The sequence below is a fragment of the Homalodisca vitripennis genome, chromosome 1, assembly GCF_021130785.1.
Source record: "Homalodisca vitripennis isolate AUS2020 chromosome 1, UT_GWSS_2.1, whole genome shotgun sequence".
Lineage (NCBI taxonomy): Eukaryota > Metazoa > Arthropoda > Insecta > Hemiptera > Cicadellidae > Homalodisca > Homalodisca vitripennis.
The window spans coordinates 232970255-232993687 of record NC_060207.1 but is presented as its reverse complement, the minus strand read 5'-3'; the positions used below and the strand labels follow the sequence as shown (position 1 = coordinate 232993687).

The 23433-nt window shown below is 34.2% G+C and overlaps 1 protein-coding gene across 1 annotated transcript; it reads left to right on the top strand.

Annotated features, from left to right (window-relative positions):
• Positions 1–20650: 20650 nt before the first annotated feature.
• LOC124353145 lies at positions 20651–22929 on the top strand. Its single transcript, XM_046803006.1, has 2 exons — positions 20651–21215; positions 22185–22929. The coding sequence occupies exons 1-2, from the start codon at positions 20652–20654 to the stop codon at positions 22767–22769; spliced, it is 1149 nt and encodes a 382-aa protein (XP_046658962.1). The 5' UTR covers position 20651; the 3' UTR covers positions 22770–22929.
• The last annotated feature ends 504 nt before the right edge of the window (positions 22930–23433 follow it).

Below are 23433 nucleotides of genomic sequence, written 5' to 3'. Positions count from 1 at the left end.
TTACAAAGGGCTTTATGTAAATCGTTCTTTTTTGTTTTTTCTGTCCGAAACAATAACATCAACATGCGTTTTTTATCAATGCGTAATCTTGCACAAAGCCTAAAATTTTATCTTTATAACACTACTGGATAATTAGATTTGTATTTCGGCAATAGTATGAGTTTCAACACAAATAGGCGACGATAACTTTAGTTTATAAGCACGTTGTATGAAGAAAAAATAATATTCATTTATTTATATACGTGAGTGCAAAAAATTCCCTCACCGGGCGGCTTGATCATTCCCGAACGATTACAGGTAAATCAATAAAACTTGGTAGAATAATTACTGCAACTATAAATCTATTTTTTAAGTAACTTACCATTTTCTTGTCATGTCAGGGAGATGGCCCGCAACGAGTCAGATGAAAATCTTAAATGAAAGCATAGGTCGAGTAATACATCAAATTAAAGATTCGTATTAGGAGAGTACAATGCAGCAATTTAGATTTTAAATGGGTTGCTCTTAAAAAGATTACGTGGGTTCAAATTTGCGAAACATTAACTTTGTAATATTAAACCATTTTAATATTATGGTTTAATATTTTTGCCTTGGCTGAAGTGTGAAAAAAACTTCTTTAAGATAAATTACGTTTAAAAAACATAAAGAAATATTCTTTAAGATAGTTAGTGACCCAACCACATCCAGTGGAGGATAGTCTACATGGAATTGGGGGAAAATTTTATGTAAGCATAGCTCAAGATGTATATTATTTTAAAAACTGTTAGACAATACTACCATTGTATTTGAGGAGTCAATACTACCATAAAACTTTTTTATTAAAGCCCAGTATTCATTTCCTAAGTTTAACTTTCACAACTTGAACAATGACAAGAATATTAACCACCAATAGACCAAGGAAATACAGTGAAAATCTTTTTCATACTTTAAATCTGCGTAGTTTTTTAATGTGATATGAAGATTTGTGATATTGTACTCTACTAATAGAGGACCTTTAATTTTATATACTACTCAAACTATCCTCTAAGTTAAGATCTTCTTCTGACTCCTTGCAAGGCCATTTCTCTGGCGTAATAAAAACATGGCAGTTACTTCAAAAAGTACCAAGTTTTATTGCTTTACCTTGAAATAGTTCGGGAATTATGAAGCCCACGCGGGACTTTTTTCACCCTGTATAGTTTTCAATATAGGAAAGATTAACGTGTTTGAGTGTTTCAAGAATTTCAAAGAATTTGAAGTCTAAAGACTATATCTGTGAAAACTTCGCTGTCAGTACTATCTCTGTCTTCATAAGAGCTCTGAGGCTCTTAAGTACCTGAATAATGTAGTTTAATGACTGTTACATAAAGTTTTATTCCCTTATTCTGTTCATTTAAAGTAATATAGTTTTTTGGGCCTGTCTATGAGAAACATGTTTCAGTCTACTTGTTGGCTATATAGATCAATTAACAAGTTTTCGTGGTAACAAGTAAGACTTATTCCTACGATTTGTGCAGATCAGCAAATTCTTCTAGCAAACTTCCCACTAAAAACACTGAACGCAACTGACGACGTAATGAATTTAATTTGGTACATTTTCACTGACGATAAAAAGCCCCAATAATGTCCTACGTACTATATGTATACAGAGAACCGGACTCAGCAACGCCCAAGTGTATAATGTAGGCAAACATTTACTTGAAAGCAGAGTCATAAAACACGTAAAGTTTTGGACAGCTTCTCCGCGTGAAAGGTATTACAGGCCTTAGTGGTATTTACGAATATAAACTTTTTCTTCCTCCCAAACATCTTCATAGCATTACTTACACTGTAGAGTCCTTGCTTGCTCTTTTGCCTCGAAAATCCGTTTTCTGGTCTTAAGGTTAGTTATTACACACTGTCCTGCTCTTGACATTATATTTATGACTATTAAAATAACTACTTGATCCGTGCAACGACTAATATGAATGTGCAATATGATATGTGTATTTAAACAAATCATAAGTACGGGTAAAGGCAGTTTACTTAGAGCTGGTTTACAACTTCCAGTAGAACCCACACTGGGTACAGCAAAAACACTGATGTGTCACTTCAATGTGGGCGACCTTTATGCATGTCCAGTAGCGGCACCATCACTAACTGCAAATGTTGTAACCGCTGTTTTTTTGTTTCATTTAAGTTTTCTCATATTTTTATGTTACAAAACTTGTAAGTACTGTTGTTAATTAAAAGACTCATCCATTCATTTATCGACATATTTAAACACATCTTTAAAATATGAAGTAGATTTGGTTTAGGTAATCTATTTATTGTGGTTTTTCTTTGCACTAACAATTATTAAGCGCTCCTTCTCTTTTTTGTATACTAAGTAGGCCCAATAATGAGAACACTGTCTTCTCATAACTCAGATAATCTTTTTTATTATAAAAGTTTTATATTTGTCAAAATGTAGATTGAAAGCTTTAATAGCCACCATTTAGACATTAATGATTTATTTATTTTAGCTGTAACTTATGATGCAGCAAGATATACATTACTGTCAAATCAAAACACCTATAATTTATATTGGTTTTAGTTACACGAAAATCTACAATGAAAATTAAAATCGAAAAAAGCAGAAATACTTTCTACGAATCTTGTTTATCAAGATTATATTTTATATTTTGTCCAAAGAAACAATATGCTACAGGTGTAGAACAATTTAGGAACATCCCATGTATTCTGTTTATACATAAATGAACTCAAAAATGGAATTACGTTAAATAATCGTAATAATAGCCTCCCATAATGTATGTTATCGCTTGCAGTGAACAATGTCTGCTTTAAAATACTCCCTTATAATTTAATTTAAGAATATTGCATTATATAGACTATTTATTATTTACATATTTTAGGTAAATTTTTGAATTATTATTATAACAACCAGTGAGAATTTTTTTGTTTCTAAAGTTCTTTTTCACAATGTTTTCAAATTTATTCTAATTTTATGTAATATTAAACCCTTTCGAAATTATACAACAAAGCTTTACGATGCTGACAATTTTAATTTTAAAACTCTTTACCATTTGAGTGTATTTACTATAATTATATAAGCTTCAAACATCTTTCAATGAGAGTAAGAAGTCGAAAGGTAAATTTACAATTAGGTAAGTGTTTCCAGGCAAGTCTCATGAATACAAAGCAGTGAGACGGGTCGGAGGTGTAGGTCAGCTGATTCGACTATCTGCTTATAAGTCAAACCAACTCTTTATTCTCTTTTCTAACTAAAGCTATTTTCTTTTAAGTTATGATTGTAGCTTACTGCAATCCCTCTTCCCTGTGCACCCCCTTCTTGTAATCAGTGTATATCCAGTTGTTAAGTCTAAATCGTTGAGTGCCTATTGCATGGTAGAATTTCTCCTACGCTTCTTTTTCAATTAGATTTCTTCATTAGTAAGTCTCATTCCCTTTTACTGCTTATTTCGAAAGTTTTAAAGTCTTATTTGATTTGTAAGCAATCGGCAGTAGGATCCTCATAGTTTAATTCACCAAGCAAAATATTTTATAAATATGGTTAAAATTGTGCTTTTTTTGTTTTTAGATTGACAGTGAATTTAAAAGTTGTCAGTTTTTAAGAATTTACAATTTTAAAGTCAAAAATTGCAGGTAACGTTTAAAGTTATATTAAAAAGTTTTACTTTGGCAGGAATAAAAATATTTAGAATTTTTAGATATTAAAAATAAGTTCTATTTGGTAAGACTTGATGTGTTTAGTTTACGAGTGATATCCTACACAGTAATTTTAGTTTTTTTATTCAATGGAGTAAAATATTAGGTAACAATATTTTAATTCTCATCTTATTTATGTAGTAGTTTTTATTTTAGAACTGATTTGGCTGAGCGTTTGGCGAAGACTCTTCCGCAGTTCCTGACTAAACGCGATGTTTGGTCTTGTACGAACGATTACATTCAGACGAGTTAACTTAGAGGGTGAAATTACAGGTTAAAAATATATTATTTTAATTATCTTCTGAATTTAAAACAAGGTTATTTTATGGATTAAGTGAACTCTTATGCATATTAAAGATACGTACATACACACTATAAAACCATACTAATTTTTGTAACCCACATACAAATCAAATGTACACTATAGAAATGAATCTCTGCAGAGCCACATGAATTAGAAAAAATATATATAAATTCCGTTTTGGCACATCTAGAAATAGAAATTTAAAAATGAAACTCGTTTACCATCCTCCATCGAAATTTCTTAAGAACGGTAATAACCCAAAGCCTTCCAGATACCTCCCCATTTAAGTATTTAAAACAATTCAATTTCGTTTTTAACTCTTTTTGGAACCAATATTTAATATAAAATCTTTCAATAAATGGATTTATAGCCAAATAATGAAAGAGATTCATCTTCTTAGTATATTGCATTAACATTTTTATCTCTCATCCACAGTTTTCAATTAGATAAACCAATTCTGCTGTCGCTTTGATGTGCCTAAGAGTTAGTATCAACGTTCGACGTTCTCATCACCCAGGTTGAGGTCTATAGTCAACTAGGAAATTGTAATGAAGCTTAAATTTTAAATTATTATTTGTGTATTGGTACTTTTTCGTATAAAATAAAGATTATATTCATTTTACAAATCAGCGCACTTACCGTTACAGATTACATTAAAATTACGAAAAATCATACCTTACAATATGTTAGCATCAGGTATAAAAGGCATTTTCCAGGCTTACTTATGGAGGTTTCCGGTGTCTGATTGAGCTTCCGCTGTATTGCTTCCTCCCTATATTTTCCGCATTCCAGACACAGCCAGGCTCTGGAGCGTGACTGGAGTCCCCAAAATATCAGTGATTGATATAGCTCTTCTGCTAGGGTAGGTGATATGTCGTAGTAGTTTTAACATTTTTAAAATTTAGAATTAGAGGATAACAGGATTTCGGCCATTTGCCTTCGTTATATGTTATAGAAAAATAGTATATTATATCTCTAGGAGTATAATCAATCCTTCATGTCTTTAGAAATAAATACATGTAACATTAAACACATGGAAAAACATGAAAAGCTAATGAATTTGTTGCGACAGTCTGTCCAAAAAATCAAATTTGATAGCAGAACAAGAGATGAACTTTAAATAAAAATCTAAACTTATTTAGAGTGGTCAGAGGAAGCATAGACTATGTGACTGCACAGTAGAGGCACTTTACACTACACATTATACCGACTAGAAAAGGTGGAAGACTGGGTAAAATCAATATTGGTACATCTGTGGCATAAATACGCATTGCCTAAAAAAAAAGGAAATGTGTCATAGCTACAAACGTATATATATATATATATATATATATATATATATTTATCATGGCAATAAAGTAATCTCAACTATGGCACCGTAAGTAATCTCGGAACCGGGTATGTATCAATAGCAATTTGTTAAAATCTTACTTTTTTTTTAAGGTTATCTTGATTTTTTCAGATAGTGAAATAAACTTTAATTGTGGCCTCTTGAAAGTCCAAATACTTTTGATATATTGTTCTTTTTTCAATTTTCATATGTTAAGTACATTTTCACAAGTACATTTATATATCAAATACAATGGATGTGGTCACATATAATTTTATTATATAAATTTAAAAATCTGGTAGTAGACTACAGCATATACTTCAATAGAAATAGAAGGAAGAAAAGTTTCTCTTAATTTATACAAAAAATACCAGCGATTTCTAGAGTATGTGATAGAATGTGGTGTGCCAGATCTTACTTTGGCGAATTTAGCCCTCAGCGATAATAGATCAGTATACATGTCCATGGTAAGGTTATTGTACTCGACAGAAGTGAAAGTAAGGCAAGAGTGGTCCAAAAAATAGTAACTTGTATTGATGAATGAACGCTACGTATATGTGAAACCTCTTCATTTTGATGGAAAACTGATGAAGCACTTCATATGTAAATAAGACTAAAGATAGAAAGCCCTACAGAAACATATTGAAGAAGACTATACTTCACTTATACAAAAACCTAAATCACGATTTCATGGTTGTATGTTTCCTAAATATGTCTGAGCTAATTGAACACAAACTATGATTGAATTTCAAAAATAAAACAATGAGTTTGTATCGGTTATGATGGATGCCCCACAAACACTGGACGATACAGCGTCGGAGGGAAAATTTGGCCATTGCTTTGGAAAAGGTAATTTATTAGTTGCACACAAATGAACCTCTTTTAAGGACATTTGTTTTGGACCCAGCGCAGCGGATTTGAACTTTGGCCCTTCGGGCAAAGTTTTTACCACATGCCCTCATGCCTTACAATTAAATTTAACTTTGAGTCTGTTAGTGTTGAATTTAATTGCATTATTGCAGGAGATAACAGTGAGAATCAATAAACATTATCTGTATGATATTGGCGATGCTGTTTTCAGCAGGAAGTGTTTTGACAGGTTTTCCAGAGAATCGTTCCGTGCAGGGCAGTTATATGTGCCAATTATAATAATTAGACTTATTTAGACTACAGAATATCAACCTGAAATTCCTAATTATTATTAAAGTTTATGCTCACGACTGTTTAAAGATTGAGTTCAAACCAACAACTAAAATATTCAGAAAACTCGTATAAGACAATTCAAGTATTATCATCCTATTCATCATATGTTCGGAAGTCACATTAGCGAAGATAATGGTATCCTGCGTCTACTCAGATGGCCGGAGGCATTCAGGCAGACTATCTTATAGCAAGGTGGAATACACAACTTGTTGATTCGAAGATAATGGTATTCTGCGGTCTAACAAAGAAATTGAGATAGTGAAGAATCATTCCCTACTATCTTATAGCAAACTTTAAGATAAGGCAATAGAATTTATTTTCGAAGAATTATTTGCAGATAATCTTACAAGAAAAACGAATGTGAGATAGTGAAGAAATATACTTGTCCTTACAACCTTACCCACTTTGAGACAAGTGAGCTATAGGAATTTATAAGTACTATTCGCACCAGAAATGATTTGCAGAGAATTATTACAACAGAAACGATGACGATGTTTCAAAGTCTATACTTGTCATCACATCACTACCCACTGCGGGCTGTGAAGTTGTAGTAGCTGCAGCTCCTACTTGACCACGATCTGAAACAGGGGCATTTAATAAGTACTATACCACCAGAAAACGCCGATGGCCGAGTGGTCATAAGACGTTGGATGTTGGGTCTGAGTTAGAGATAGCGCAGGCTCGATTCCTGTCTGTGACCGTTGCACCTTGTTTATCATATTACCATCGACTTTGTACCTGTATTTAAAGCCGGGACTCTCCCCCTTATTCTGTTTGATTAAGATCCTCGCATACAGGCCAGTGGCCCTATCGAGGACGGGCAGAGTAAGGCATTAAAAGGAGATCGGCTTCTCCTTTCTTTAAAAAAAAAAAAAAAAAAATAAATAAGAACGCATTAAGCACCTGTTTTAACGGACAATAAAAAAAAGGACCAGGAATTTTGGAATACAGGCTGTGCTTGTCATTTGCGGGGGGGCGTGAGTAGTAGGGTGACACGAAGTGCAATTTTTGAAACATAGCTGAGGGTAGACCTTTTATTTCATTTTCCACATCTGAAAACATTTATTTTCAAAAAGCATATAAGAAATGTTACAATAAATGTAACGAAATGAAAAAAAATTCATAATTAAGATTTGATATTGTGATGCTGTTGAATGAATATAAACAAAAATCCTTGGTTTTTAAGTTGTACAATGATTCAAGGTTTAGATCACTTAAGAAATGTTTACCTCCTATTTAAAGCCGTAAAAATCGTCCACTTGGATTTTAAGCCTCAACTAATCGTTTCTCTCTCTCTCTCTCTTCTCTCTTCCTTCCCGCCAATTACTCAGTCACATTTTAATAAATAGTTTCTATAATGTTATATCTTATGGGTAGTAAACTGAGCAATGGCCAACGACTGAAAAATCGCAGAATAAAAAAATTTGTAAAATTAAAAGTGAAGCTCCATTTTTACGACCACTTTAACATGTGAAAACTTTGCTTGCAAACTCCATCGAATCTTCCATACGTTTGCCTGATGGGATCGTATCTTGTTGAACTACGTGTATAAGGCACCCGGGATAAAAAAATTCATACTATGCAGACTTTCAACTCCAAATTTTTGAATCTACCCAAGTTTGACTGTAGGTTTTAAAAAAAGCTAAATTTAACGTTCAAAGAAATTCACTAATAGCTGAAAGAAATAGCTTTCTATTTTATCTCTCACGGTTGTAATAGTTATCAAGTTCACATTAAAAAGTTAATTCCAAATGTAACGAAATGAAAAAAAAATCATTTGAAGAATTTTGATTGTGATCTGATTTTTCAGAAGGACATAAATCCAAAATATTTTCCACTGCTATTAAGTTGTACATTTTAAACGGGATTTAAATATGCCTTTGCGTCATTCTTATATCCAATTTAAAATAAAACTCAACATTCCAAGTATATTCGTATAGAAACAGTCCCAACAAAGTGATTTTGTATTATTGAGTATTCATTAAGGCTGTTGCGACAAAATATCAACATTAAATCCATACAAATATCCAAACATAATTCTTCGCAAACTTTAGCATTTTATAAATATTTAAAGGGAACAATATAAGTTATAGCAGTAGTCTGAGGCAGAATGGATGGATTTTTAACTGAATGAACAATAGATATAAAAAATAATTAGAATGTTGAGTTTAGCTCCAGTTCACCTTTCCTTTGTAAATATTGACGCTGTGTCTCAGACTTGACTCCTGGAATTAATGACATGTTTGCCTGATGGTGGATTCTAAAATTAATCGGCGACTTTACGTGTATAAAAAACGTATAATCAACAAAATTATCCTTTTAAATCATTAAATACGCCTTTATTTATGTATTGTAGTTAAAAATTTAATGCTCTATCTGTTAAAATTTCTCTACTTTCAAAAATCCAATTTCACTAAATAGGTGGCTAAGTAAAATAGTCATGGATGTTATCTCGTTCCTCTTTTAAAATTTGCCTTACAATGCCTTGAGTTTAATTCCAAAGCTTTTCAATGGTTTGGCCAGTTATAATGCTTCCTGAATAATTCTGTTTTGATTGTATTATGACTTGGCCCAACCACAGCGATTCCATTTACATTTAAGTGTAAAGGCTTAATATTTTTCTCGTGCTTTATTTATAGATTTTAAACGGGGAATATGCGTTATCAAAAATTGTGGGACCTATGTTTAGAGATAATAATTAAAACTCAACATTCTTCTGAGTATATTGTTTATGATGTATTTACAGTGATGTACAAAGTTGTTATAGTTTTCCCAATGAGTTAGTATTCAAGTATTAGGCTGTTGCGACAAAAATTTATACATGACTTGTATTTCCATAAAATTAAGACATCGAATAGCTCAGGGGAACATACTTGAATATAAAAATAGGCACTAAAGGGAATCGCTATTGGCACATCAGTGTAGATAACGCCATGTTAAAATGGATGGATCCCTTTACGGAATAAACTAACATCATCACAATTTACAGTTTTATAAAAGCACATATAATTTAATTGAGCACGTGCTTTTCGTCGTTTCGGGAATTTTCATTTGAAAAATAAAACTTCCATCCTATGTTCCCCTTTTTCAAAGGAATTATTGCAATTAATACAATAAGTAGAGGTGGATGAAATTAAATCCTTCTACGTGTTCCAATTTTTGCTATATAATCGTATATGATGTTCTTTGTTTTCAAATCATATATTTCAGGAAATAACTTTCGTAAATTTTTGGATTGTCCGTACAAGCATAGGTAATATTGGTAATGAATAATAAAATAATACATAAAAATGGGCCAGTTTGTTATTAGAGACTCTATTGTAATTGCTTCACATCGGTTTAAAACACCAAAGTGTTTTGAATATTTCCCAATAACTTAAATTCCATAAGCCGGATCCTTTACAATGTGCATTTACAATAAAATAAACCTGGTTTCTAATCCAGCATTGCAAAAAGTGTAAAACTGAAACGAAAAAACATTATCTTGTTAGGGTGAAAGCACTTCAGCATAATTTGTTTTGCCAATTTCATTATCTCGGCCCAACCCAGCGCGATTCCATTTACATATTTCACAAATTCAAAGAGAGCATTTCTGTGTGGCTCGTGTGAAGAATATATTCAGTCGACGTTAAGTGAATATTGCGTTCGTATTCGGTAAAAATGTGGGACCCAATATTTCAACTAGAGATAAAGGTAATAAAAAACTTTTTTCATATAAATTACTTTTTCTATAATATATTGTGATTTATTAATTTTAAAATATTCAATTTAAAGTTAGTAATTTCCAAATACGATATCTTTTATTTGAAGTGGAACCAATTTAAAAATTACGTAATAAACTTTATAAGGATCACTTAGGACGTACACACTTTCTTCATGATTTCATAATCACGTTGACTGAACACCTAAAAATAGGGCTAAATCATCTGACAATTATTCCTTAGGCGACATAGGCTTCAAGACGATTGCAATGATATCTGTTGGAAAGTTTTTCCTCTTAAAATTAGGTGTTATGGTCAGGATTACAAAACGTTCGCTATCATCACAAAATGACGTCAATTTTATAACATGTATGGAAATTTATATCCAGGGAACCGTAAGATTTACTGTGAATGAACTGGACTTTAAGCCTTTAGGGGTGAGAAGGAAGACACGGGGAAATACATTACAGTGAAGGGAACTGGATTCTTTTCCGTAAATCTTTTGCTATCGCTCAGTGATAAAAAATCAGTAACGATGGTACGTTTCGAGATTTGCAATCCTATCTCCAACTGCTTCAGGTAAATAACTTAACCTAAATACGTAATTTAGTTTGTTTATTTAGCTATATTAGGTGTTCGAAATAAAATATCCGCACATTTTATAAAATGGTTGCCAGTTTGTGATTGTAGACTTTGTGTATCCATCGTAATATTTTATACGAAAAAAGTTTCCTAAAGGAAGTCCAGTTTTGAAGCTCATTTCCTCTAAGTAATAATGCTTAGCCAATAGCAGGTGTTTCAAGGCAACGAGGTAGTTTACGAAATGAATGTTGCAGTATCTTGTCCTTATAAAAGTGCTTTCCATCCTTTCAATGTAAAAAAAAAGATTAAACAAAGAGGTAGTATCAACACGGTGGCAATCATCGTCACATGCCCATGTTGCTGTAGTATTCTTCACAACCATGAAAAGAGCTAATCATAATGTAGTCCTCTTCCATAAGGGCACTGAAAATCGAGGACACCATCATAGTTCATAACAACGATGACAATGGGTTTATGGTTTTGCTGTTGCTGGGAGTGAATTTTTTACGAAATAATTACCTAAATTTGTAAATTACCACTTTTTTAACATTTCCTAAAGAAGATAGTATACAGAATGTGATCGTCAGGCTGTTGCTGAATATTTTCTTATTAGGAGCACAACTAAATCTTCTGTGCATGATGTTATGCAATTTGTAAGTAAAAAAAATAAAACACGATAATTTAACAGAGCGTAAAGGTAAATTTTCAAAATACTATTATGGGTTTTACAGGGAACGCGGTAGCGTATAACACTATGCAATGTTCGTCACATGATTTTGCTGTAGTATTGCTGTCTCTATTAGGGAAGCATAAATCTTCTGAGCATGTTGTTATGTCACTGTTACAGAACGAGGTTAGTTTTAAGACACATGGCAATGATCGTCACATGCTGTTGCTGTAATATTGCTGTCTCTATTAGGGAAACGTAAATCTTCTGTGCATGGTGTTATGCAACTGTTACAGAACGAGGTAGTATAATGCAAATGGCAACGATCGTCAAATGCTGTTGCAGTAGTATTGCTGTCTCTTTCAGGGAAGCGTAAATCTTTTTGTGCATGGTGTTATTGTAACTATTATCGAACGAGGTAGTATAACACGGTTGCACAATGATCGTCACATGCTGTTGCTGTAGTATCGCTAGTCTCTTTTAAGGAACCGTAAATCTTTGTGCATGGTTTATGTAACTGTTAAATCGAACGAGTAGTATAACACGGTGGCAATGATCGTCAACATGGTGTTGCAGTAGTATTGCTGTCTCTTTTAAGGAACCGTAAATCTTTTGTGCATGGTATTATGTAACTATTATCGAAACGAGGTAGTATAACACGGTTGCAATGATCGTCACATGCTGTTGCTGTAGTATTGCTGTCATCTATTAGGGAACCGTAGATCTTCTGTGCATGGTGTTATGTAAGCACTGTTAAAGAAAGCGAGGTAATATATAACACAGTGGCAATGATCCGTCACATGCTGTTGCTGTAGTAATTGCTGTCTCTATTAGGGAACCGTAAATCTTCTGTGCATGGTGTCATGCAACTGTTACCGAAGAAGAGGTAGTATAACACGGTGGCATTGATCGTCACATGCTGTTGCTGTAGTATTGCTGTCTCTATTAGGGGAACCGTAAATTTCTGTGCATGGTGGTATGCAACTGTTACAGAACGAGGTAGTAGTATAACAACGCAATGACAATGATCGTCACATGCTGTTGCTGTAGTATTGCTGTCTCTATTAGGGAACCGTAAACATCTTCTGTGCATGGTGTTATGTAAACTGTTAAAGAAGGAGGTAATATAACACGGTGGCAATGATCGTCACATGCTGTTGCTGTAGTATTGCTGTCTCTATTAGGGAACCGTAAATCTTCTGTGCATGGTATTCATGCAACTGTTACCCGAACGAGGTACATAGTATAACACGGTGGCAATGATCGTCACATGCTGTTTGCTGTAGTATTGAGATGTCTCTATTAGGGAACTGTAGGTTTTCTGAGCATGGTGGTATGTAACTGTTACAGAACGAGGTAGTATAACACGATGACAATGAATCGTCACAGGCTGTTACTTTTGTATTACTGTCGCTATTAGGGAACCTTAATCTTCTAAGACAGGTGTGAAGCAATGGTTACATATATTTTAGTGTTTACAGCACAGAACGAAGGATCCTGTTTTATTCTTGGAATTGCGTTTAATTCAACCTTAGGTGATTATACAATAGTGGTAGTTTAAATTATACTAAGTTATTAAAAGGAGAAGTTTTTGAAAACTGCAAGTTGTAGCGGACTGAGAGAGAAGTAAACAAAGGTCATAGTGACCATTTCACACGTAACGGGGGTACGAGATATTGCTCTGCATTACTCATGAGGAATGTAAATTAATTTGTTATTAATTTGCTCACGCAATCTCACACGCTCTGTCTCTCGCATAGATTGCAGCACCTACGAACAAGCTGCTCTGATAAACTAGTAACAAATTCACGAGCCGTAAAAACTGCTTAATTTTAAATAAATTCTAAAAGAGAGAAAATGATAGTTATACATGAAACAAACATATGCAACAAAATATTCTAAATCAAAAATTTCTACAATGTTTATCTAACACATCTCTCTTCCCAGTGCTTAATATTAATTACATGTTCTATTCAATATGAAGATTTTGTACGTTATTTTTTTAACTATTACGGCTCAGTGATAGACAATTATTTTGTTATGATTGAAATACGTACATGATACATAGCCTAGTAGTCAATCAACAATCAATAAACGAAGCATACAGTATTAAAACAATCAACCTTCTCGATATAATCGTGAATTTCTAACCTGGAAATCTCGGGCTGAGAGTTTTTTATTAATGCTATTTGGAAATTATTACTCTGTTTTATTTTCTCCGGAAGATTATTAAAGAGCAGTGGACTTGTGTAGGCCATGTAAAGTTCAGAGAGTTAGGCAATGCCTGGGAGTGTGTGTGTCACAGCCTATTGTAGGATATTTGTGACATTCGTCTACTGACGAATGATTCTTATAGTTCTCGATGGTCGCCATTATCCTAAAGATGCAAAATTAGGGAAATGTATGTATTATGAGAGAGCGAAAAAGCCCTTTGCAGAAATGTACTATATGTAGCTCATTTTGTACCAAATATAAATTGCTTTGGAGCGGTAGCAATTGAGTGGGTACATCATACTATAGCAGAGAGAACGCAAGTTCACGAAGTAAGGGTGAAATATCAACTGCTCTTAAAAGAGAGTGAGGTTGTACCTCAAGGGAGCTGTTGAGACTTATACTTATCAACCTGTACACATAAGATTTTCCAACTTGTGTCCAGAGCTGCCATATTACTACGCTGATGATCGTCAACTGCACCGGTCCTATGATCCTGAGTTCTTTCAGGACGTAATTTTCCAAATTAACAATGACCTTTAAAATATGTTGTCTTGTTCCTCCGAAAATGCCTCTAAACACAGGTAACGTGTTGTAACAGTAAGTTCTGTGTTGTAACACATATGCATATAGCACAACAAAACCACATACAGACTCTCACTCACTCTGGTTTAGAAGCCACTCGTAGTGGCGAGAACCTATAAAATACAATAAGATTAAAACTCTCGGAGTCGTATCGATTTAGAGATTCGTTGTCTGAGACTATAAAACTCCAGCTCATGTGGTCTTTAGTACGATCATTTTTTGTTATTCTCACCTGCCTGCCTATGGCAAGAGTATCACGATGCACGACGCTCAGAGAATTCAAAAAATCCCAAAACACACACAGCGCTGAGGTATTTATTTTTCTCTGGGCCGGAATGATCATCACAGTATATTGATTACAGTATGCAGTACAGAAGTGTTACAGTATAGTGATGCTCGCATTTGTGTCTTCTGTACGCTGTTAACAAACTGCGTGACTCACAAAGTCCCTCCTACTCAGGGACCCCAGTACCTGAGTGAGAGAGTGCAGTATCGGGATGAAGTCTCGCAGCGTGTCAGCTTCACTTCCATAGAGTGAGGCTTGAGTTAGGCCAAAAAATATTTCCTAATTTGGGTCGACATTGTATAATGACCTACTTGGTTTCCTGAAGTCTCTTACCATTAGTTGTTTTAAAAAATAATGTAAAAGACATAATAAAAATAAAAAATATTGACTAGAACCGTCCCTAAAAACTAGTTTGTAACTGAGGAACGTCTGTAAATAAAAGCATTTTTATTTATTTATTGAAATGTTTCTGAGACTTGTTGATACCCGTCTAACACCTCAATCCCAATGATCACGACAGAGTAAAAACACCCATAAAACACAATGGGTAAAACATGTCAATAGCACAGAGGTAATTCAACTCAGTTTACATCACCAAGCTGGAAACGTTACTGAACAATGATAACCACTGTCTAAGCCATTCTAAAAAAGCTGAAAAGAAGAGTTTTGCTTTAATTTCAAACTCTTCTAATAAAACAATATCAGTCTAAAATTGCATAAACCAGACTTAAGTAAGTTCAACATGAAATGATTGACTGATAGCCAACTTTTAAGTTTCTGAACTTAGTCGACAACTCTATTGTGGAGATCAAACTGACTACCTTCAGAAAAGCACAGGTTTGTATCGTTTGTCTAAAATATATATTTGGTCTAAATGAATATGAGGAACAAGGTCATTAACATAGATGTCAATGGTCCCCAAAATGTTGTCTGGGAAGGCCATGCTTACGTTCTGGATAATCAGATCTGAATCCTAAAATGAATACAAATTGCATCCGGTTAGTAAGATATAATCTCAACCCTGTTAAATTATCAAAACCCAAAACTACGACTAGTTACCTTTAACCATCTGGTGTAGAATTTAGACACAATTTCGGTAGTATTGTTATTCATTGTACATACTGGAGTTTTTTAAGTTTGCAATTTAAAAGTTACACAATCAATTTAAGTATCATTATATAGTTTAGGTTATATTTTACAAAATTTTTTAAATTAATCTGTTTTAATTGGATTTTATGAGTGACAACAAGAATTTGCAAGTTTAGTTAGTTCAGTAAAGTTCAGATATTTGATAAAAAAGATATAAATTGAAATTCTAATCGTAAATTTGGAACAAATTTTGTAATGCTGCATATAACCTAAACTTCGGTTGTTAAATGGTCCTTTCTCGAACAGATGTCGTAGAGGAGTATATGTGTGTCTCTAACTTAATTATGTACTTCCCGAAAGATTTTGCTCTAATTGGTAAATTACTAAGGCTTGATGTGCATGTGTGATTGGTGGTTGTGTGGGACATTTCGTGTTGAGGTCAACTGTAGCAACGGTAAGTCAGAAATCAGACAATTCACTTATTAACGCCTGGATGTCTCAGTTGATTAAGTAGTGGTTCGGTTAACTTCACCAGATGGAAACAGGTCGAAATTCCATGTTACTATACAATATTGCATCGCAGAATAACGCTTTTAATTAAATTTAAAAAAACTACAATGGAAACAATTATTGTGTAATTACCCATTGTGGGCCCTTGTGAAATGATAGTCAAGGATAAATGCTGTCCTTATCGTGCTCGTGGCCGACTGTGATTTGAGATTGAGTAGCTTATCAAGGGAAACTGCATATGCCTCCAATAATGACCTCTCTGACCACTATGAGGTCATGAAGCAACGAAATTTACACACTGGGAGACATTTCCGTGACTATGCGGTCACTATTACAGCTTACCCTCCGTGACCGGACTTACCAACCTCCTCGGGACCCACGACTCTAGTCACGTTTTGGTTATCACTGTTTCCTGTTGTTCACCTTTGTTTTCCAATTCAAAGAAAATGACTTATGGAAATCCATCAAGGATCATTCTTAGTTCAATCTTCTTTCTGCCCTATTTTACCAACAGACTATAAAGTCGTCACCACATGCGTAAAATTTTTACTATACGCTCATAATACGACTCTATGATTTAGTGAAATGTCTAAATAACGTTTTGAAACAAAACGTCTTTGTTACACTAAAAAATTGTGTAAAAAATGTTCACAGCCACAATATGAAAACATATTCTTCAATGTCTAAACAGCAGTCCTTTTCTTTCTTCCACCACCATACATTTTCAATCCAATAGAATAAAGAGAAAATTCAATTACACAAACATAACATTAATTTCAACTTAATATACACAAAAATGTTGTGAGCAGAAAAACTAACAATTGATTAGCAATAAAAAAACTATGTTTTTGCCGTGACAAGTAATAACAATTATATAACTATGTACTAGAAAGGTCTATAGCTTAAATTAACTCTAAAGTATACCAATAAAAGGTCAGAGGTTTAACCATTGTATAAATTTTTGCAGCCGAAAAAACATATGACAATAAATTAACTATAAATAGCAATAAAAATAAAAAAAATATTTAAGATAACATTTAAGTAGTAATAACGATTTCATTAATTCTATAATTAATATTTATCTATGAATTAGAAGACCTATAACAATAAATAAACTAGTAGGAAACTAATACTTAAACAATATGATATTCACAATAAAGATATGTGGATTGAAAATACTGGATTGAACATCAAAAAGAAAAGCCTTTGCACAGTGTTTATGGTGACATATATGAGACAGAATAAACTGCTGAATTTGCTCTATTTTGAGATGCTATGTAATGATGAGATAGTATTAACAGTTCCTGCTCACAAGACAACACAGTCCAGACTCTCTTGTACGTATAACCCAGTAAATCACCATTAAACGGACATGTTTAAGCTCACGGGGGTTTATGGCCCCTGTTTTATGGCAGTCGTTAAACTTCTCCAGAAATTAAAATTACTTTTTGTCGATTCTCCTGGGTTCATGCTAACATACAAAATGGCAATAATGTATTAAATTTCCCATTGCATAGACGATCACACATAAATTTAATTTTTATGTTAGGTTAAGGATAAATCACACATTTTCCTTATTAAGAAATTACATGACCTTTACATGTCTAACTGTACATATGAGAGATAAAAATATATATGTTATTTTATCCTTGTGTCAATACCAGAAGCACATTTTCCTTATTAAGGAAATACATATCCAACTGTAATTATCATAGATAAAATCTGGAATATTATTGCAGCCTTATGTCAATACGTCCATTTACAAACATAATTTCAGATTAATTCTAACTAAATCAACTTCCACGGTGCTACAAAGATACTTTTACGGTTATAACTATTTTTGCCTTGTAGTTTTTCAAGATTATCGGTTTTCTTAATGTTTGAAAGTTTTACGATTATATTAACATGCTAAAATTCAGATTTATTCTTTCATCAGTGTTGTGAAAATTTAACATCTTAACTGATAGTGCCTCTTTTTGTTTGATATTTAGCGATGGCGACCACATTGAAGTTCTATTTCTCTGACTGTGTCGAGAGAGAGATATTGTAAAATAGTGCATAGTAGGCCTACAACCAAAAGTAGTAAGTAATAATATTATATTCAATAGTATATATATAAACAAGAAATCTTTAAATGTTAATAAGGGCTTTGCAAAGCAATAGTCAACAAGGAAAGAAACACGTATATTACAATAATAAACTGTAATTTATCACATGTTACTAGACATGGGTGAGTAATTACAAAGATTTTATCTTTATAGCGCTTCACCACAACTATACTACCAGAAATATAATACAGTTTGGATATCGGATACCAAGACCAAAATTTTCAAACTTTATAAAAATCTACCAGAGCACATATTAGAGGCAGAGGGCGGAAGTGTAGCCGGATACAAGCGTAGGGTGGGTCGGTGTTTGCTCAACCTGGGTGATGCTGCTAATAAATTATGTAGAAGCCTGTTAAAATCAAATTATTTGGAAATATTATCTACATAAGAATTATTATTGTAGGATGTGGTTTAGTGGTGCTGTTGGATTGTTTTCATCCATTCAATATTAATATGGCGGTTAAACTGTGCCTAAACTGTATAGAGATGGATGGGTATAGGTGTGTATAATGAAAAAAAAAAAAAAAATATATATATATATATATATATATATATATATATTATATATATATATATATATATATATATATATATATATACAGGGTGAGTCAGAAATATGGTAAAACATTTTAAGACGTGATTCTAGAGCTAAAAATAAGAAAAAAATGTTATATAAAGGTAGGTCCGGAAACGCTCCTTTACTGAGTAATGGCAGGCGAAAGATTTTGCTTTGTTTTCTGTTCACCTGATGAAATTAAATATTCTGAAAGGTTTTGTTCTTACTTTTTAACTCAAATAAAATAGATTTATAAAGAAAATCACCTAAAAAATCAAATAAAAACCACTCTAGAAGTTGTAGTGTGGAACAGTTTTTGAGAAAAAGTATGAAAATTTCCAAAAGTCTAATAACAAAAATACCGTCTTAACTGTTTGATGTCGATTAAAATTGTTATATTGATCAATAAACAAATTGTTTTTCCTAATACAGATTGTAGAGAATTTAATTCTGAAAACAACCATAATAAGCAAAGTTAACTAAATGTGTAAAAAAGTTATGATATTGACTCCTCACATATTACACTACACAGCAAACTTTTGCTGTTTTATAATAAGGACTGAGTATCTGATTAACAACAGCTCGTGAAAAAGAAACACATTTTTAGTTCAAAATTTATTTTTAAATACAATAAACATCTACAATAGCTTTAAGTGTCACAGGAAGATTAAAGATGATGCTCAAAATGACCTCCGTTGTTCGAACTGCACGCGTTCAGGCGTCTTCTCATCAAGTTTCGGACCCGTTCAAAACCTCCAGGTGTCTGCTTAATGGTTTCTATTCCATTAGAAATGTTTAATCGGAGTTCTTCAATGGTATCTATTGGGCAAGAGTAAACTAATATTTTTAAATGTCCCCTAAGGTAAAAGTCCAAAGGATTTAAGTCCGGTGATATTGCTGGCCATGAAACTGGTCTCTACCTCGGCCTATCGATTAATTTGTGAAACTCTCATTTAGGTGTCCACGAACAGCCAGAAAGTAGTGCGCAGGTGCCCCGTAATGCATAAACCACATGTTTTGGCGCAAATGCAGAGATACATCATCAAGCAGGTTAGGTAGCTCGTCTCTTAAAAAGTTCAAGTATACCACGTCTGGGAGGAAGCACGAATGCGACTAAATGATCTGCTAAGATTCCAGCCCAAACATTTACTGAAAACTGATGTTGTGAGCTATTAGGTTTTATAGCATGAGGATTTCTGTCTGCCCAAATGTGGTTGTTATGGAAGTTAATGATAGCTGTTCTTGTAAAGTGAGCCTCATTGGTAAACAAAATTGTATTTAAATATTTGGATCAGCACATTTTAACAGAAGCCATCGACAAAAACAACATGGGGAGCGTAGTCTTGTGGCAAAAAAGTTTGGACATGCTGGAAGTGGTATGGGTGTAACTGGTACTCGTGTAGTATGCTCCGAATACTAGATAGGCTGACATTTAACTGTAGTAACAATTCTCTAGTGCTCTTTTCAGGATAATCATAAATTTCATTAAGAACCAACTCTTCTAATTCAAACAGTATTACATGATCGGGCGATGCCTGCATTACTATGCTTCGAAGACTTCAAAGAACCTGTTTCAGGTAGGCGTTGATGAATAGTGGCAAATATCTTGGGCTTGGATACCTGCGGTTAGGAAAGTTCTCTTGATACAGTCGTCTTGCTGAAGTACTCTTGCAGCGTCCCAAACCATACATTAACATGCATGTCTGCTAATTCAGAGTTTGAATACACATGAACATTACCTTCCATTTTTAATAAATTAAACACACAACACAAAATCACTAATAAAATGGATGGAAATAACTGGTTAAATTACTTAAAGCCGTGTCCACACTATGCCGCGGTTGGCTTTTGGCAATGCCGCGTTGGCAAAGCCAATGCAATGTAGACGTGGCCGTTGGCATATGCCGCTGAGCCAATGGTTTGCCAACGAAAATCGCTCTAGTGTCGGTCTCCATCAAAGGAAGCCGGTGAGAGCCGGTAGTGGGGACGAGCCAACCGTTGGCTTCACGCGGCATGCACGTGGTTCAGTTGTGGCTGAGACAGTGCCGAGTACAGTCATGGAGTGGACGAACGATAAAGTGTGTCAACTTATTGAGCTCTACCGTGATAAACCTGTTCTGTGGGACTGTCGCTTGAAAGGGTACAAAGACAGAAACAAGAAACAAGATGCTCTTCAAGAAATAGCAGATGTTTTTGGTGTTGACAAAGCAGTAGTGGAAAAGAAAATTAAAAACCTAGTGTGCCATTTTTTACGTGAAATAAAAAAGGAGAGAGACTCAAGTAAGTCTGGTGCGGGAAATTCTGATGTGTACAAGAGTAAATGGTTTTGCTATAACAACATGCTATTTCTCCAGGATCGAAATACACCTAACGAAACGACGGACACAATCACGCAGGTAAATATATATTGACACAGTAAGTATTAGTAATTATATTTTACGTTCATATCAAACACATATTACATAGTTAGGGCTAATTATTTGTCTTGTTGAAAGGATAATTTTCCAGCCGGGGAAGCGAAGAAGTCTGCAAATTCTTTTCTAGTGGCTTGTGCCTCATCAGTGCTTCTTCTTGAAGTTCGAGGAATGTTGACCAAAGCTTGATTTGAAGGGGATTGTCTCCAATGTCCTGGATTGATCTCACCTGTAGTTGAGCACTCAGAGTCGAATGTTCCCACGGGGTTGTACACTGATTTGGAATTACTTTTCCTCAAGTAGTTGTGCAGATAAAGTACTGCCAACACCACCAGCGTAGCCCATTCTGGTTTTAATAGCATAGGTCTTTGTAGTATGCGGTACACAGAGGATATTATGCCGAATGCATTCTCAGAAACTCTACGTGCTCTACTTAACCGATAGTTGAACACTCTTTCTTTAGAGTCCTTTTTTTGAATACCTGGATATGGTTTCAATGATGTGCTTCGATAAAGGAAAAGCATCATCGGCCACAAAAACATACGGTGTTTTATCTGTTCTTCCAGGAAGAGGAGTAGGAGGAGGAAGATGCATTGTGTTGTTCCTCAGACAATCTCTGAATGTTGTGTGACTAAACACACACCTCCGTCTGATATTCTTCCTTGACAACCAACACTTGCGTAGATAAAGTTGTAGTGCGCATCTACCACCGCAAATAGAACTATACTGAAAAACCCCTTGTAGTTGAAATATTCTGTGCCACTATGGATAGGTGCTTGCAACTCAATATGCTTCCCATCAAAGGCCCCCACACAGTTTGGGAAATTCCACTTATCATTGAACTCTTTTGAAATAACTTTCCACTCTGCTTCTGTTTTTGGCATCTGAAACAAAATGACAACAATATAGCAATATTCATTATCCAATCATTAATCTTTTCCTTTTTTTTAGGACGAGCATACAAATAAAGATGGAGATACTGCAAACCAATCGCAAACTGTCAACCAGGACCAAGTTGCTGGACCAAGTGGAGAAACGCCTCGAAAACGTGTAAGTTTGCCAAAGGAACAGTCTGATCGGCCAGGCGGAGGCCCACAAAAGAAAAAAAAGACTACAGCTACAGAAGAAGCTCTGTCAATTATGAGAAGTATCCAAGGTCGGCATAAAGGTATGGATCAGTTCAAATCTTTTGGAGAGCAAGTAGGACTGCGTATTAAAGACCTCCCATCATCAAATGCTCAGAAAATTGCAAAACACCTTATTAGTAATATTCTGTTTGAAGCAGAAATGGGCAAGTACGACTATGGCAACCCAATCGGCGGAAGTTACTCACAGCCATTCTACCCAACACCGAACTACGTACAACAACCGATTTCTGTCCCGATGCCACCAGCTTGTCCCAATCCAAACCCATGTAGTGAGCAGCTGTCTTTTCACGGAATCACACAGGCAAACTCTCCAGATTCAGTCATAAGCTCCTCGCTATCAACCCATACGGACAATGACTCTATCGACAATATATTGATGCACCTGTAATAATAATTTTACAAATTTAAATAAAAGAGAATTTTACACCTCATCTCTTCAAAATTCAAATTTGAGTTAAGACTTTTGTTCATTTTTGTTATTGTAATTAACTTAATACTCATTTTAAACTAAGTAAATAAGGGTTTCATTTGTAATGGAGAGTGTTTTGTTCGGAACTTGAGACGCATGTCTACCAAATAAAGGTTTTTTCTAATATAAAATTTTTTCTTACCTTGATGTAATCCTGTAATACACTGACAATTGCTTCACAAACAGTCGGGATGATGGTTGATATTATTTGCTTTGAAATCTTGAATGTGTAACTTAACGAGTGGTAAGAGTCTCCCGTTGCCAAAAACCGCAGAGTAACTGCAAGGCGTTCATGTGGAGGAATAGCACTTCTGAAGGACGTGTCTCGTTTCTGGATGATACGAGCTATCTTATTTAGAAGATCTTCAAAGTCACTACTTTTCATTCGAAAGAAGTTTTTGAAACCACATCCATATCTGTACTCGAGATTTAATTCGTCTTCATCATCCAATACCAAATCCTTCATCAACTCACTAGTTCCGTATTTTCTTCTACTTTGAAGGCTTGGACGCACCCAAAACCGTCGTTTACGCAATTTTTCGTGATTGATAATTACAAACGCGCCTAAAGCAACTAGTACATC